Genomic DNA, 17,356 nt, shown 5'->3' on the forward strand with positions numbered 1-17,356 from the left:
GCTACATAAACATAATGTATATAGCTACTTGTATATACTTTTTATTTAATAACAATGTGCCTCTGGGGTGGCATGACACTAGGTAGCTAAAATCAGAAAATAAATATTATCCAGGTGTGTCCATCCCTCATCCTCAGAAAGGGATTCTGTTTTTTAATTTTTATTGTAGGGTCTTGTAAATTCAATTTAAAAAATTGGTAAAACTTCCTATTTTTTCACTTGCACTACTCATGGCATTTCTTTGCATTTTCTGCAAATGTTGTAATGTTGTTGTTTTTCTTGTTGCGCAACCATTATGAAATATTGTCTCTACAAGCGCCTTACTAGTACCCAGACTGCGTTGTATGAAAGTCGGTAATGGCTCTATCAAGATCATAAACTGGCTAAAAAATGAAAGACAAAAATCAAAGAAAACTTCGACAAAAATGTAAAACGTGGTCTTAAGTAAAATATACACAATACAAATATAGCTTTATGACCTTTTGTTGGGCGTGTCTATTGTAAAAAGGTCAGATATAGGGGGTAATGTAAATTTAGACCTTGAAACGAGGTATCCGCTATAAAGTGTCCTCTAAACAAAGCTTTTGCTAGAGAGTTGTCATTTCAAGCGTTCCAGAAAAAAATGTCCGTTAAATAGAGGTGTCTATAAAGACGTTTCGTTGTACAAAGAATACTGCTAGCGTCGGAAAACCGTCTTAGGCTCAAGCTTCTGGGTATGAGATTTCTACACTACTTCATCAAAGCGAGAAAGTTACATGCATTTCTCTTCCTGTTAATAATTCTCGGATGACAAAATAAGTACCACTTGATGCTATTGTCAATTATTATAATAAATATTGAGACAAGGGGATTTTAGCAATTTCGTAATATTGCGAAATGTATTTCCAAGGACTGTTTGTCCTAATATTTTACGCAGGTTGCTTATGCGAGCTTATGCGATGTGGCATTCCGCGACTGTCAAAAAGAATAATAAAAATAAATAAAGGTAACACCACATGAACTCACAATGAAGAAAGTCAAGTATAATTATGCACATTTTAAGATTTTTAACTGAAAATGGCTAGACCTTGTCTAATCTATCCAACACAAAATATCTACAAGTTTGACTTCATCTTAAAGAATATTATTCCGTTACGAAAATTATACAGTTTTATTATATCCAGTGAACTTACATTTTGAAAACAGTACAGCAGCGTGACAACAATTCTGCACATTTCAAATTTGTGCTTGTGTTTGTCTATATAAGTTTATGTATCATTTTGCATTGATCAAGTTACAGCGTCATAAGAAAACAAGGCGTCAACGTCTTGCCCTTTTCCCGCCATTTCTTTCGTTTCTTTGAAAGCTAAAAAAAAATGTGATCGTAGATGTGTCCATTGTCTAGTGAGAAATGACTATACAAATACCCATGAGTAAAACGAAGTTATAGGACAATCTCAAAAAAGTCATCAAGCGATAGTTTAATGTAACTTACTGAAATAGTTGGTCCATGCTTCTCGACTCTTTTTCTTCCTCATCATTGACCTTAAAACGGGCGGTAGATGGACTCATAAAACGTGTAAAACAGTACCCGCACCCTTCTACCCCAGGTCGCATTTTCGTCTCTTCTTTTTAGTGCTTTATATCAATGTTTAAAGTCTGTCCACAGAAAAACAACTAATTCTAATTAAGAATTGTCGTTAAAAGAAACAAAAAGTTTGTTTCAACTAAGAAAATTGAAAATGTATATACTACTAATTTATTTCAAAACTTTTCGCAATGATTCGTCACTGTTTAACCCAAGTTAGTTGGTTGGTATCAAACGAATTGTATTAACCATTTTTTACCTGGCGAAAATCTGCGAACATGGCTATTCTTTCTTCGTTCTCGCTTTCAAATACAACAAAATCTTTAATATATTTCTTTCGATTTTTACCTTTGCCGGCATAAAATTGCTGAAAAATAAAAACAAAGATAACAAGAAGAGCAGAAAACAAAAATATCAAAAAAATCATGATGACGGCGAGAATAAAACGAAAAACAATAACGACAGTCACGACGATAATAACAACAACGATTAAAATGACGATAAAAACTAAACTTGATCATACAAATGAAATTACTTTTTTAAACACTTTGAAATTTTTAACTTTCTTTGAATTGTTTGAGACGGGTTTTGACGCAACAGAATTTTGTTTTGTTTTCGTCGTATTGATAACTAACGGTGCAAACTCAGTAGTCACTAGATCTCTATCGGTACAGTCCAAGTCAGGATCCTCTTTAGGAATTAGAACAGTGGATTTCTAAAATAACATTGGTATTACAACAGCAAATATGCAACTGCCTTCTTGAATCGGTCTTTCTACACAATACCTTAAGGAGACAAATAATAAGGGTTAAATTTAAAAAAATAAAAATACAGTGGACTCTTGATAACTCCAACCTTTACCGGACCTTAAAATAAACTTCGACCTATCGAGAGTTCGAGTTTTCGAAAATTTTGGTAAGACGAGAAAAAAAACTGATAGGTGAATTTGGAAGCTTTATACTTTTTTACCTATTTGCTATGGAAAAAGTTCGTTACAAAGCTTGTTTAAGGCTTTTTAAAGCTCTCCCAGGCTAACAAGCCTTCCATTTTCAATATAAGAGAGGGAATTTCGCTCTTATGTTCGAATAAAAAAGTTTAGAATCTAGTTAAAAAGATCGAATTCTACTGGAATAGCTTGACATAAAAAGAGAAAGTTCGACTTATGGAGAGAAATTCGTCCAAGGGGCCGACAAATTTGTTCGGCCAACCGAGATGTTTGAGTATTCAAATTATAGAGATTTTTTTAGCCTGAAAAGGATTGTGGGTTAGGAACGGACACATTTATTCAACCTAACGAGATGTTCGAGTATTTGAGTTATCAAGAGTCAATTGTATAAAAAATTCCCGAAAAAACTAAAATACATGAAAATAATTGCACGCAAAAAAATTGAAAAGTAGCGAAACGCTAAAATAAATCTAATCAAAATTAAACAAAATCGACACGAAAAAAATAATGTACGTTTTAGTCACAAGTTCTTGAAGTCATTAAAAATGTCAGAATTACGTGGTGACATTAAAAAGACTGAGAAACTAATTAACTATTTTAGCTATAATGATCTTTACCATTGAGTTACAACAAATTAAAAACGAAAACATCACACATCAGTAAAATGAAAAACAAAAACAAAAACACCACACATCAGTAAAATGAAAAACAATACAAAAAAAAAACACCACACATCAGTAAAATGAAAAACAAAAACAAAAACACCACACATCAGTAAAATAAAAAACAAAAACAAAAACACCACACATCAGTAAAATAAAAAACAAAAACAAAAACACCACACATCAGTAAAATGAAAAACAAAAAAAAAACAAAAACACCACACATCAGTAAAATGAAAAAAAACAAAAAACAAAAACACTACACATCAGTAAAATGAAAAACAAAAACACTACACATCAGTAAAATGAAAAACAAACAAAAAAAAAACAAACACTACACATCAGTAATATGAAAAACAAAAACACCACACATCAGTAAAATGAAAAACAAAAACACCACACATCAGTAAAATGAAAAACAAAAACACCACACATCAGTAAAATGAAAAACAAAAACAAAAACACCACACATCAGTAAAATAAAAAACAAAAACAAAAACACCACACATCAGTAAAATGAAAAACAAAAAAAAAACAAAAACACCACACATCAGTAAAATGAAAAAAAACAAAAAACAAAAACACTACACATCAGTAAAATGAAAAACAAAAACACTACACATCAGTAAAATGAAAAACAAACAAAAAAAAAACAAACACTACACATCAGTAATATGAAAAACAAAAACACCACACATCAGTAAAATGAAAAACAAAAACACCACACATCAGTAAAATGAAAAACAAAAACACCACACATCAGTAAAATGAAAAACAAAAACAAAAACACCACACATCAGTAAAATGGCAAACAAACACGGAAACACCACAGATCAATAAAATAAAAAACAAAAACACCACACATCAGTTAAATGGAAACCAAAACCAAAAACACATCAGTAAAAGGGAAAACAAAAACTCAAGCATCACGCATCAGTGAGATGGAAAACAAAAATTGATTTTAAACCTACCTTGTTAACTGTCGATAAGAATCCTTTCAATGGCACAAGCTGTTTATCTTCCGATGGTAAAAATTCTTCACTGATAAACATTCTTTCCTTATCATTATTTTTGTCAAGTAAGTACGACATATCTCCATCATTGTTGTCCTCTTCTCTTAGTTTATCTTTTGTAATAGCTCTTGATACCATGTTGTCGCATAACATATCGGTATTATTTTCACTCTGTCTACTTTTTACCGAAGCTCTTTGGACCATGTTGCCTTCACTATCAGAAACAAAAACTTCTTCACTGCTAGCTTCTTGTGAACTTAAAGCAGCCTTTTTAAACCGCCAGTCCGATTCATTGCCACGATGTCGAATTTCATCTTGTTTTTCATTTAATCCATTTTTGGATTTTTGATCCGTAATTCTTGAGATATTTGTAACTTTTTGGTGTGTAATTGACACACCGTCTGGTATGCTATTTTGACCGTCATTACCAACAACATAAGAAACATTACCTGGACAAGATGATTCATGAATATCGAACATGAACGGATCATTGTACTCGTCTTCTTCATATACACGGCAAATAATCTTAGAACTCAGGAATGTATCGGGTATTGCTTTTTTAGACTGTGGAGTGAAAAACATATCTGAATGTGTCTTAGGAGTATCATGCTGAAGACTTCCTTCAAGCGACTCTCCTTCCAAAATTTCCACATCCCCTGCCTTTTTCGCTTTTTCAGTTATTATCGACTTCCCCTTGTCTTCTGATTTTTTTGATGCTTTAGAATGTTCGAATACTTTTAATAAAGGTTGTATGCCGAAATTAAAATCGTCATCGTCATCATCTATTGTAATAATATCTCTTTTCGATGCCGATTTCGTTTTTTCATTTGTATTTGGCTTCCGTAAACATAGACTTGCTAATTTCGACTTTTTTAACGCAGCTGAGGTTTCATCAAAACTACATAAATTTTGTTGAATTCGTTTCCTAACAACGTAGATAAACAAAATATTAGAATATTAGACAATTTTATGAATATTTTCCGTGTTCCATCCTTTTTCTGAAACATCTTTGTTCTGAATTAGTAACAATTTCGTCAGGAGTTAAATTGATTATTCGCATTGTTTACTCTCGTACTGTAGTTTACCCATGCTTACCTAGTTCAGGAAATACGGACACTTTTATGTGAATAAAAATAGCACGAATCTTAACGTGAAATGTCCCTCACAGATGTTGCGTGTCAAGTAGAATTTCTTGGGTGTTTCATTAGTTCTTCAAAATTTTGTACGCAACTGCCTAGTTTGCCTGATCGAATGTCGCAATTTATGTTTCATTGTATGTTTAATATTAAACAAAGACACACCTGTACACATCCCAAATTTTCACATAGGTGTAGGTTATAAGAGATTTTAAGGAGTTTTGTTTTTTTAGTCGCATTGAGTAACTTGTTCTCGTGTTCTACGGTACATGCCTACATTTGATTAAACAAAATAACTATACCTTTTCATGCCAATACTGTCATTCTCTTCATTCATACAAGTTGTACTGGCACTTTTAGTGTAATTTTCTTTCTTTGGAAAGCTCTTAAAACAAATGAAAGGATGCATCATATAAATTACATATCTTGAATATAAAACAAAGAGTTCCAATCACGAAATCAAAATTGTACTTGTGTTTTTCACAAATTAAAGATATAGCGCCAAAAACCATCACAATTTTGAATGGAATGTTCCAGAAAAATTCATTTACTTGCTGATACTTTTTGAGGCAATAAATTTCGTGGTAGATTGCATAGCGAATTATTGGTAGGATGATTTGATCACCTCGTAAGAGTCTTCTTAGATTATTTTAGTACCAACTTCAACTTTTCTTCTTCAATTCTTTTTTCGATCAATTTTAGGCATAGGTAATAAAAATTTTTTTCTTTAAAAAAAGGCTCGTGTAGGCATTTACACCATACGAAGTGGAAAAGCAGAGTTGCAACATTTTTTTTCGTGTACATATCAAAGGCAAATCATCTTGAATAAAATTAGTTTTCTAAACAAAAATCCCAGGAATTTACTAACTTTTTCCCAACAGTTACTGTTTTGACAAAACAGAATTTTATTGACTAAAAAAGCCCAGACCTGAATAAAAAAAATAAAAAAATTCCTAGACCTCATCCTTGCAACTTTTTTTCAGGAGTTTTTCTCTTTATTTTTGCAACTTTCCAGATTATTCTAGGAGTTTTATCTCTATGTTTGCAACTTTTCCTTATTGCCCAAAGTTGTTCTCTATTATTGCAACTTTCCCTTACTTTCCAGAAGTTTTTTCTCTATTTTTTCAACTTTCCAGATTTTTCCAGGAGTTATTTCTTCCGGGATTAGCGGTGTCTCTGTAAAAAAGACGACCACAAAAAGAAACAGATGGTATAAAAACTTCAAACATAGTACTGTAGATGTTTGGGCGAATGTTGGCTTAGTGATGAAGTACAGAAGATCATGGGTTCGACTCTCGATCAATTCATTACTTTAACAACGAATCCAAGAACAAGTCCTTGCTAAACAAAGTTTTTCTTGATAAAAGCAGATAGGCACCTCAGAACCATGGCTGAAGGATTACGCATATTGGACATTATCGGCCGAACAATATGATTTGCTTTTTTTGAAACCAAAAGATTTTCTTACAAAAATCTAATTAATTTTTTTTCTTAGCAGCCAGTATAAGAACAATATTTTTGATGACTTAAGCGGTTGAAACTGTGGTGTACGAATTTCGTAGCTTAAATTGAAGCTTAAAATAGGATCCCTTCGTAGAATCCCCTTTAATAGCAATATTAATAGAAATAATCGTAGCTAAAATAAAATTTACTAAAGCATTCGATGGGGACAACTGTGTCGCTACCATGGTGTCGGTTAGTGTTTGCGTGTGTGTGGTAGCAGCAAATGATGATGCTAAAATCGAAAAAATTTGTAAATATAAGTTATCTAAAATACAACTTTTGCTTCAAGTTATGTAGTAGGAATTTCCGTTATCAAAATATATTTCCCATAGTTTCCATTATGTGTATTGTGATTGTGCAAGCTGAATTATATTCTTAAAAAGAATATGACACTTTATTTTCAAATGGACACAAATTAATATGCACACAAATTTGAATGAATAATGAAACTATTGGAAAACAGTCATGAAAAATTCCAGAACAATGCCTGAAATATCAAAACCAGTACTCTGCAGTTATTGGCCGTATTATCTGATCACTCTTCGTACACGCCAAAGGATTTTTTGTAAAAACTCTAAATTTTTTTTGATTTTTTTGCTAGCAATCTCTCTTTTTTTAAAAGAAAATTTCTAGCCTTCGGCGTATGCCCTACTCCAAAATTCGGATAATCACGGATGGACATTCTCAATTTTTTTTTCTAATCGTAAGAAGAAACCAAAAAAAAAGAAATTCAAGAATAACAAAAACTGTATAGCATTTTTATTTTTTTGTTTTTGTTATTACACGATAAATTGAACATAGCTTACAAGTGGACGTCGTTGGGTTGCAATATGATTCTAACGATACATGTAAGATAGCGAGACCAATCTCTGACTCTTTTATAGTTCGAAGATGGTGACTGCAATAAAATTTTTAGTATTAATAGACAACTGGCATGAATAAATTACCAATACAGGCTATCAGTTGTAAATTGGGTTTATGATTGCAACGAGCGAAATATTTGGTAACAAATAACAAGGACAGGGAAAACTCTCGTTAAATTTCGTCAAGTTTGAATGATGAAAATGAGAAAGGAAATTAATAAATTAGTCCTGCAATGCTGTTAATTGTGGCTAAAATTAGAAAAATTGGGCAAAGGCAGTTAACCAAAAACACTATAAAAGTTATATCTCACCTTTTTAATTTCGAAATAATTTCACTCATCCATGTTTTTTGTTCCTCCCGGAAATTATTTCGATCTTTACTTTCAGAGCATAAAACTATCGTTTGATTTGAAGACATGTCGCGAAATAGTTTTAAGTCTCTCGTTTCTTTTAATACAATGCTACCACCAGCGCACTCGACAGCTTTTTTCATTCGTTTGTACTAAATTAGAAAAGTTAAAAGTGAAAGTGTCGTCCTAACTGAATTGTTTTTTCTTATGGAAGCACAATGTTCACTGCTCACTGTTTTAGACCAATATAATAAAATTGGTATAAAATATTTTCTGGTTGTATTTCTTATTCTTCTCAAAGTCCAGAATTTAGTCATTTTTTGAAGCGCGATAAGACTTTTAATAAAGAAATATGTGCCATTTTTTTAAACAATATGTGATCTAACGCTCTGCACATGGTGAAAAATTCAAAGAAAATGAGCTTGATAAGGCTTAACATACCATTAGCCCCTACTTTTAAAGAAACCTGACAAACAGACAGACAGACAGACAGACAGACAGACAGACAGACAGACAGACAGACAGACAGACAGACAGCATTAAAACGAGTAATGTTAAGAGGCGTTTCTAACAATTCAAAAGCTACTTTGGAGTTGATAACCTCTAGAACGTTTGCATTTGATAAATGATTTTTTAGCATTCAAATAAACCAAAAAGCTAATACACAGTATCAAAAGGCAAAAATTATAAAAATAGATTGGGATATTAAACTGTACTTTTTAAACAGCAAATTGCCACTTTCTAGGTGCGGTACCACAATAGGCTTGATATCGTTTGTTACCTGCTTAGCTGCAATAGTAATGAAAACTTTTCCAACAAAAAGAGTTTTTCTTTTAGCATTAGGTGAAAACAGTATTTCCTGGTTGATTAAAGTGTGCTCAGTTACTGGTGGCAAATACCTAAAACGAAATTATTGCAAAGTAACAATAGAAAAAGTACATATCGTATACATCTTCCTCTACTAATCTGATTGGAAAAAAGGTAAGAACACGACACTTAACAAAAAAGAGTCACTTTTAGAAAGTCTTACTCTGATTCTAATGGTAACATATTTCTTTTCTTTTTATCACAAGAATCCAACATATCTTCTAAAAACTTTGGTGTCACAATCCACTTCCCACATGCTAATGCACAAACAACCTAAAGCCGATAATACACGACCCAATTAATCGAATTCGATTTGTCGAAATTATATTGAGCATTAAAATAAAATCGAAACTTCAGGTGATACACGAGAACAGATTTTGATATTTTTCTTTCGATAAAATGTCTTCAGAGAGCGAAGACAGAGTTAAACTCGCTGCTATTGCAGTAATTATTTCAGCAACAAAAAATTTAAGAAAACGTTAGAACCGTCGTATGTGGACGAAAAGACCTGGCTGAAGAAAAGACCTAATTTTAGAGTGTGTGATATGTTATTAAAAAAATTTCGGTTAGAGCAAGAAGATTATTTTAATTTTCTTTGGATTCTTCTGTTAATAAGCTCCAGAGCGCTTCTTCCACATCCATTCAGTGATGAAAACCTCGTTAAATTTTTTTTAATCTTTCTTTTAAGACATGTTTTTAAACATCCCCTAGTAATGTTTATTTTTCATATAAAAATACTAAAATTTTTTTTCTAAACGCACATTTGATCATTTGATCATTTTCTAAACGCACATTTGATCATTTGATTAGTTAAAAACCTTTCGATTAATCGAAAAAGTTAAACCGATCCGACTTTTAAAAGTCTGAACATGCCGAAAGCATACGATTTTTGCATGATACACGATCCAATTTGGCAAATTTGTCGAAATCGACAAATCGAATTCGATTAATCAAATCGTGAATCACCACCTTAAAACAAATTTTTAAACAATTGAAAAGAATAATTTGCACAGTTAGTGCAATGTAAAAACAGGGTTTAAAATAACACAAAAACCATAAAGTGTTAGAGTAGCACAAATAAGATTAAAAACACACCTTGTGTACCTCAGTTATTAAACGAGATGGTATTTTTTTCCTACATTAATAATAAAATATTTTTGTTTGTTTGTATTTGTGCTTATTCTAATTTTCATAAATTTTGGAAAATCAGCGTTTCATATTTTTAATTAACGCAAGCAGTTGCTGTTTTTGTAGCATTTAATCAGCTTAAGTGGAATTATAAGGTATCCCTTTTTAAAAATGTTTTATCAGGAAACAAACACGTGAACAATGTGTTAAAGCAAACAGCTGTTATATTGAGAAAAATTTGTAAAAGAACCATTCTTCGACAAGAAAAACAGTATAAAAAATTCTGACTACTAAAAGTAGAGTGATTAAAATGGATAAATGAATGAATGAATAAAAAAATTTGACAAAAATCCACATGAAATATAATCATGTCAACTTTAAACACATAAAAAAGCATGTATATATTGAGTATTTTTTCACCTTGATTGTGAAGACTAGTTTCTCCATAATTAAATGAGTTGCCTCAGCTGCCCAATCAGATTTGATATTACCACCTTGTCAAGTGAAAATACATTATTATAAAGCAGTTTAAAGGGAAGCTGAAGTACTTTCACAAGCTGGACCTACCTTAAAGATTTGTATGAGAAATTCCCAAATGATATAACCACTTTTTGTTAAAACTTTGTATGACTCCAGATATAGCTTTTTAAATACTTGCTTTTCTTGCCACAACCGTCATTACGAACTTAGTTCCAGTCTTTTTTTAGTGCCAACTAACTCTATTACGTATTACGACAGGTCCGCTTTAATTATTAGTGCCGGTTATAGCCAAAACAGATGCCATCTCATCGCAAAGTGAAAAAAAGTTCTATACGAACGATTGTTAGCTAAGCAATCAAACGAAAAATTAAATGCATGTGCATGATTTATATTTCAAGGGACTTTTCAATCTCGTCCCAAGGGCATCATGTATCTTTTCTGACCCCGGGACGGCGATACGAACATGGCCCTGGAGGAGGCTGGTCCGATATGAAACCTGATTGGCGCGGATATGTGACATAACTATTGGGTCATACAAAACATTTTGGCGAGGCGGCGAGTCTGTGACGAACAGGAGGAAGCTGTTCGTATTAAAATGGCGGAGGAGCTGTATCAGTATATATCATGTTTTTTTTCAAAGTGAAAAATTTAATAAAAAGCATTACTAAGCAATAAAAGTATAAAATAAGACATCATAAAGTAATACAGCTTACATGGAAATATTTCAATAGCTGGGAAAGTTTAATAAAACTAGAAAAGTAGCTAGCTAGCACACTATACCTAGCAAACTATCAAGATAAGAACAAAAAAAAAGAAACTCAACTTGTTTCCAAGTCGCCTTATGCAAAGATTGACGTTACATAAAATTACTAGCTGAGAGACCTAGTGCCGCCAACGTCCTTTACAGACAAAATAATTTTGCACAAAATATCAATGTTTTTTTTACAGAATGTATCATTACGTTTTAAATTATATCAGGCTGTTATTAGTGGGCATGTTTTATTACTTTATATGGTTTGGTTACCATAAAAAATATAAAAACCCAGTAGGTTAACTGTCAGAGCCATTTTATCATTGAATGCACATTTACCCGGCTTAATTCAAGAAAATTCAAAGTGCAATAACTTCGGTAAAAAAATAAATTTATTAACTTGAAACTTGTTATGGAGTACTTTTAGACCAATCTGATAAAAGATAATCTTACACAAGGCATAAAAAAATTACACAGCTATTTTGAGGAAGAGAAAAGGTAGGAAGATTTACTTAAACTGATTTTTGCTAGGTCTTTTTTACCACACTATGAAGAAATTTCAGAAAATCGAACTCAATCAAATTTTAAGTCACACTTTGATTGAGCGCTCAATCTGACATATGGTTCAATCCAGGATGTACTGAAGATAGTGGTAGATATTGAACAGCTCACCACTGTGATATATTATTTCAAGAGTTGTAATACTAATTACAACACTTGTGAAAAATGACAAAAAAAGTGTAGAAACCGAGTATATAGTATATATAGCGTCCAATAACTTCAGCAAAAATTAAAATATTGACTTAACATTTGGTATGATATGGTTTTAGATTGGTTTGATGAAATTGAGCCAAAAAATAGTTCTATTATCATCATACTTCAGTTTCAAAATTTAGCCCTTTTCAGAGACGCATTTTTGACAGCATATCAATTTTGACTAAGATACAGTTCAGAAAATTTTAAAAGCTATTCTAACCTCAAAAATATGTCAAATAAGATTTAACCTAAAATTATGCCAGTAAACGAAAAAATAGTTGCAAATAATATGTTTTTGCTGATATATTTTTTTGATTGGATGCTCTTCTTATGAGAATACTTAATTAATGTTCACGGTTAGCTAGTTTGGCATTTTAAGTATTTTCCAAGCAGAATAATAACAATAAATAGATATCAATTAAAAATCGTTTTTTGAACAGCAGCAGAATTTTGATGAGCTTTAAGTGGGACTTTATAAAAATAAATTTGGTCCAAAATCCCCAAAATAATTTCCTCAAAAACTTATTCCCTAAACATTTTTTCCTTTTAAGGTAGCAATACTTTGCTGTTGGTAAAGTCGTATACCAATTCTTTCTAAACTATTAAAGCAGTGATACATTGAATTGACAAAACAGAACACATGTGGACTTGTCGATTTCAATTTTTAAACCAGCATTTTTTTGATAAAATTTTTAGATTATTTATGTTGTAAACAAAAAAACCTTGTTTTTGTATACCTGTGTGTGCAATAAAATGTGAGCTTGTTGAGTTAAAAATAAAAAAGCTGTAAGGCGTTTTAAAAACATGTCATTATGAAAAGAAAAAGCAGAATTTATTAGTAACGGGTGGCTTTTTGAAAATGTCAAGGCCACAAGATGTAAAAGCAAAAAAGACTTCTAAAGTAAATACTTTTTTGAAGCCTTTTTCACCCAATTTAACTGCAAGCAGTGAGTCCACCATATACGAATTCAGTTTCAGTTAACTATTGTTTAAATAAACTTTGTGCAAAAAAATAATAAAAAAGCAACTTTAGGATTTGTACAGCAAAATCTTGGTCATCATATAAAAGCAGTGTAATGCAGACAGAGATATGAACTTACAGTAAATGAGAATTCTAAGGTTCATCCAAAATGAATAAAAAATGTAAATGTTAATATGAAGTTAGATTTCTGCCTATCTACTCTCAGTCAGGCACCTAGAATGACAGGACCATTTGAAAATTATGTAGCCACATTTGCACCTTAGAGAACCAACGAAGTGCTATGGTCAGGTGGGCAAATCATTTACTAATTTCCAAGTTACCTCTAGCTACAAGTTTTGCAACCCAGTGCTTGTAAACAGCCCGCCTAAATAACATGATTGTATATTTATACATTTAGAAAACAATCAAGGGCAATATATGGGAGCGGTTTGTGTGTTGCGTATGAGAGGAATGAAAAAAGCTCGCATCGCGTATCTGTGACGTAAAACGCCGAGCTCGCTTAGCTTTGCAAGGTTATATATAAAACTTTGGTTACTTGAGACAAATTTCATTAAATATTACACACAGAAAAACTGTGTATTGGAGGGTCACGTGACGAGGCCTCCTCCAGGGCCTTGTTCGTATCACCGTTCCGGGGTCAAAGATACAAAAGATACAAAATGCCCTGGGGACGAGGTTGGGGACTTATACACCTTACAAATCTGATCAAAACGACCTTTAACCGAAGTTGCCCCAAAATGAACAGCTGTTTTTACTTATTCCAGCGCACTAGTTGCTAGCCCATATAGAAAATCCACAAGATTTTTCTTATCATTGCTATTTATAGTTACCGTTTTATACGGCGACATCAAAGGAAAATGAACACATCCACTTTGCCTGTTACAGAGACACAGAACTGGCGTATTATTATAGAGATAGTCGTTAGCCCGTGGAAAAATCCACGGGTTCGCCCATCGCAGTTAAGCTACCATTTTGCGTGACAGATAAACGGACGGACGGACAGACGTATACAATTTAGAAAGAATTGTAAGATAATTCGTATTCTGGAATGTTCTTATCTTTTCGCAAAATTTAAATTGTTTTGGTTTTATAAGCAATGTTTTGAGCCTGTGGCTTTTTTTTATTTTGTTCTATCGGAAAAATCAGAGGATTGTGTTCTTACAAAAAAAGACGTGTGTAGCTATATTTTGTGTTGTTTTAAGTTGTCAGCAGCATATATTATTTTGCTTTTTTTTCTCCTCTAGCCGTCTTTTTTCTTGCGTTCTTTTTTGCAAGAAGCACTGAATACAAGAGGACTAGCGAAATTTTAAGTCACAATGTTGCTTGCCTTGAACTACAGAACCACACCTTTACATGATCAATTATAACTTTTCTCATGACAAAGACAAAGTTTTCTTATTTAATTTCAGGCCACGCAATCTGCTTTATCAACACACGATAATCTACGTTGTTTCTGGCATTTAGGTTTAGAATTGTTGGTAAAGGGTTGTATGGATCATCACACTAAAAAAGAAAAAGTTTTGTGTTCTAACTGGTTGATTTTTACATTTTGTGTAAATTTTTGTGGGACAGAATGGTATGCAAATGAAATGACTGATTTTTGTAGATTTACATTTAATGTTTTCTAAACTATGGCTTTTTCATATTTTTGTATGAGCTTTTAAGGGAAAGACAATATTCAAAATGTGTAAAGAACTTCTTTTTGTTGATTTGTGCTAACTTTTGCAGGCCAACTTTTTGAAATTTCAGAATAAAATACTGAGGGTTTTCAACATAATCACTTATAAGATGTACATATTTGAGATGGGTTATTTCTGACATTGTTATTATCCGTGTTGTGACTGTTAGTGTTCTTACTGTTGGTTTTGTGAGTATTGGTGTGTCAATGTTGTGAGTGTCATTGTTGTAACTTTTTATCAACTAGATTTTGCACCTTGCAAGCTGTTCTTTTTTTTCTTTTGTGTTAGATTTGACATTTTGTGTAAGATTTTAAGAACATTTTTTTTGTATATGTATTGCTTACGTCAGCAAAACATCTAAAGCAACTTATTTTTTTAATGGCTATTTGCCTAAATGGATTTTTCCACGGGCCTTATCGACTAGTCTATATAATAATACGCCAGTTCTGTGTCTCTGTAACAGGCAAAGCGGATATGTTCATTTTCCTTTGATCTTACCGAAATTTTCTTTGAAGTAACCGAAAAATGCATGTCTAATATGTTAAAATTTCTGATGTTACGGCGCGACGTCAATAACACTACTTTAACGAAGCCGTTACAGTGCACTTAAAACTTTGAGGCCAAATAACTTGGAAACGAGGTGGTGACGTCAATGATTTTTCACCGCGTGGGTAACTAGGGACCACCTAGGACCAATTTGGGTAATTTTCCCAAACTTGGGTCCCGGAATCCGTTTCGGAGTGGAAGGATTGATGACGTCATCAAAAAACCTTTAAACCCCAAAATCTCTTTAACTGTTTCTCAAAAGTACTTGATCCTATACATTTTCTTGATCAGTGTTTCAAGAACTATATGATGAATGCAACGGGTGTACGAATTTGTGAAGAAATTTTTTTGAAACTTTTGGTAGGGACTTTCCTGACGTCAGCAAAATTTTTAAACCCTTATATCTCCTTAAGCGTTTGTCAAAAACATACGATACTATACATTATTTTGAACAGCGTTTCAACCTCTACGCATTACAGACAACAAATGACTAAAATTCACCAATTTTCTTTTTGTATATGCACTGCTGACGTCAGCAAAAACTGTAAAGCAACCTACATTTCCATTGTTCTTCTGCGCCTTGTGGATTTTTGCACGGGCTTTATCGACTAGTATATAATTATTCTGCATAGATAAATAGAATGTCTGTATATTTTATATGGCTAGCTTTACAAATCGTGTCCATTATTTCCAGGAAAGGTCATAGCTTCGATAGGGAGTCCTAGTCCGGGGGTATGGTAGCATAATATTGAATTGCCGCCAAGGGGAATCGAACCCCGTTCTCCCGCACAAAGTGCCAGAGTTATAACCACGAAGCTATGGCGCCATTGGAAAGGGCTAACTATTCTGTTACTGGCTAATTATCAGTTCTCCTTGTGCCTAATTTGCTTGAAAATCTTTCTTGAGATCAACCCAAAGTATCACAAAATATTTTTCTAAGATTTCTTAGAAATGACCTGATTTTTAAAAATCTCATAAAATATACCTGTGCATGATATCGCATGGATTTGTATCTTTGTATTAAATTCCTTTTTTAAATCAAAGAGACAAAGAGAGGTTAAAAAAGAGACAATATTTAAACAACCTGGTTTTAATGTAGTTTATGGTTAAATTGTATTCTTGTTTCTTATTTTTAAAACGTACTTTCTCTTTCAGATCAGCTGTTATCAAACCATGCACCATCACCATTTTCAAAAAATTTTCAACAAGAGAGGAAATTTTGAAGGCCTAAATACTGAAATGCTAATATGTATTTATTGCTGAATTAATAAACAATGAACTACTTCATCATTTAAATTGCGCTCGTTCAGAAGTTATTACATTGGAATCGTCAAGTTTCTACATAGCAAGACTTGTATTCTGGAATTTCCAGAATTTTCCAGATCACTTTTAAAAATATCCAGTTAAGGTTTTAACTGTTATTTTAGAATACTTCATATAGCTATGTCGAATTTTTATTTTTTATTTATTGAGTTGTATTTTAACATTGCAGGTTAGTTACAAAAATAGTTAAGAATCGTGATACTCGTGATTTGTTTACCCCATAATTCTCCGTTTTCAAGGTCTACTTTAAATTTCAAAATCTTTCAGGCTAATGACGGAAATCTTAAAGCCGCAGGGTATTTTGTTATTGTTCTCCCGCCAAGGTAAAATTTTTCATGGTCATCTCGACTAGTCTATATAATAATACGCCAGTTCCGTGTCTCTGTGACAGGAAAAGTTGATATGCTTTGATGTCGCCGAAAAATGCATGTCTAATATGTTAAATTTTCTGACGTTACGGCGCGAAGTCAATAACACTACTTTCACGTCAATATCTGATTAAATTAGAAGCCATTACAATGCACCCAAGACTTTGAGGCCAAATAACTTGGAAACGAGGTGGTGACGTCAATGATTTTTAACCGCGTGGGTATCTAGGGACCACCTAAGACCAATTTGGGCAATTTTCCCAAGCCTGGGTCCCAACATCCGTTTCGGAATGGACGGGTTGATGACCTCATCAAAAAACCTTCAAACCCTAAAATCTCTGCAACCGTTTCTCAAAAGTACATGATCCTATACATTTTCTTGATCGCCGTTTCAAGATCTATACGATGAAGGCAATAGGTGTAGAAATTTCTAAAA

At 32.6% G+C, this 17,356-nt stretch overlaps 1 protein-coding gene across 3 annotated transcripts in view; it reads right to left on the reverse strand.

Moving 5' to 3' along the window:
* Positions 1 to 1,023: 1,023 nt before the first annotated feature.
* Positions 1,024 to 17,356, reverse strand: part of LOC130613808 (nibrin-like) — a 101,719-nt gene continuing 85,386 nt past the window's right edge. For all 3 annotated transcript variants that reach the window (XM_057435151.1, XM_057435150.1, XM_057435152.1), the window contains 12 exons: positions 10,456 to 10,529; positions 9,071 to 9,180; positions 8,822 to 8,939; positions 8,002 to 8,192; positions 7,634 to 7,725; positions 6,977 to 7,059; positions 5,627 to 5,709; positions 4,147 to 5,113; positions 2,103 to 2,282; positions 1,827 to 1,934; positions 1,475 to 1,524; positions 1,024 to 1,345 (listed from right to left, as the gene is read on the reverse strand). In XM_057435151.1, the coding sequence (XP_057291134.1) occupies positions 1,300 to 1,345; positions 1,475 to 1,524; positions 1,827 to 1,934; positions 2,103 to 2,282; positions 4,147 to 5,113; positions 5,627 to 5,709; positions 6,977 to 7,059; positions 7,634 to 7,725; positions 8,002 to 8,192; positions 8,822 to 8,939; positions 9,071 to 9,180; positions 10,456 to 10,529 (2,102 nt within the window). In that variant the 3' untranslated portion in view covers positions 1,024 to 1,299. The remainder of the gene's footprint in view (positions 1,346 to 1,474; positions 1,525 to 1,826; positions 1,935 to 2,102; positions 2,283 to 4,146; positions 5,114 to 5,626; positions 5,710 to 6,976; positions 7,060 to 7,633; positions 7,726 to 8,001; positions 8,193 to 8,821; positions 8,940 to 9,070; positions 9,181 to 10,455; positions 10,530 to 17,356) is intronic.

The sequence above is a fragment of the Hydractinia symbiolongicarpus genome, chromosome 11, assembly GCF_029227915.1.
Source record: "Hydractinia symbiolongicarpus strain clone_291-10 chromosome 11, HSymV2.1, whole genome shotgun sequence".
NCBI classification, from domain to species: Eukaryota; Metazoa; Cnidaria; class Hydrozoa; order Anthoathecata; family Hydractiniidae; genus Hydractinia; species Hydractinia symbiolongicarpus.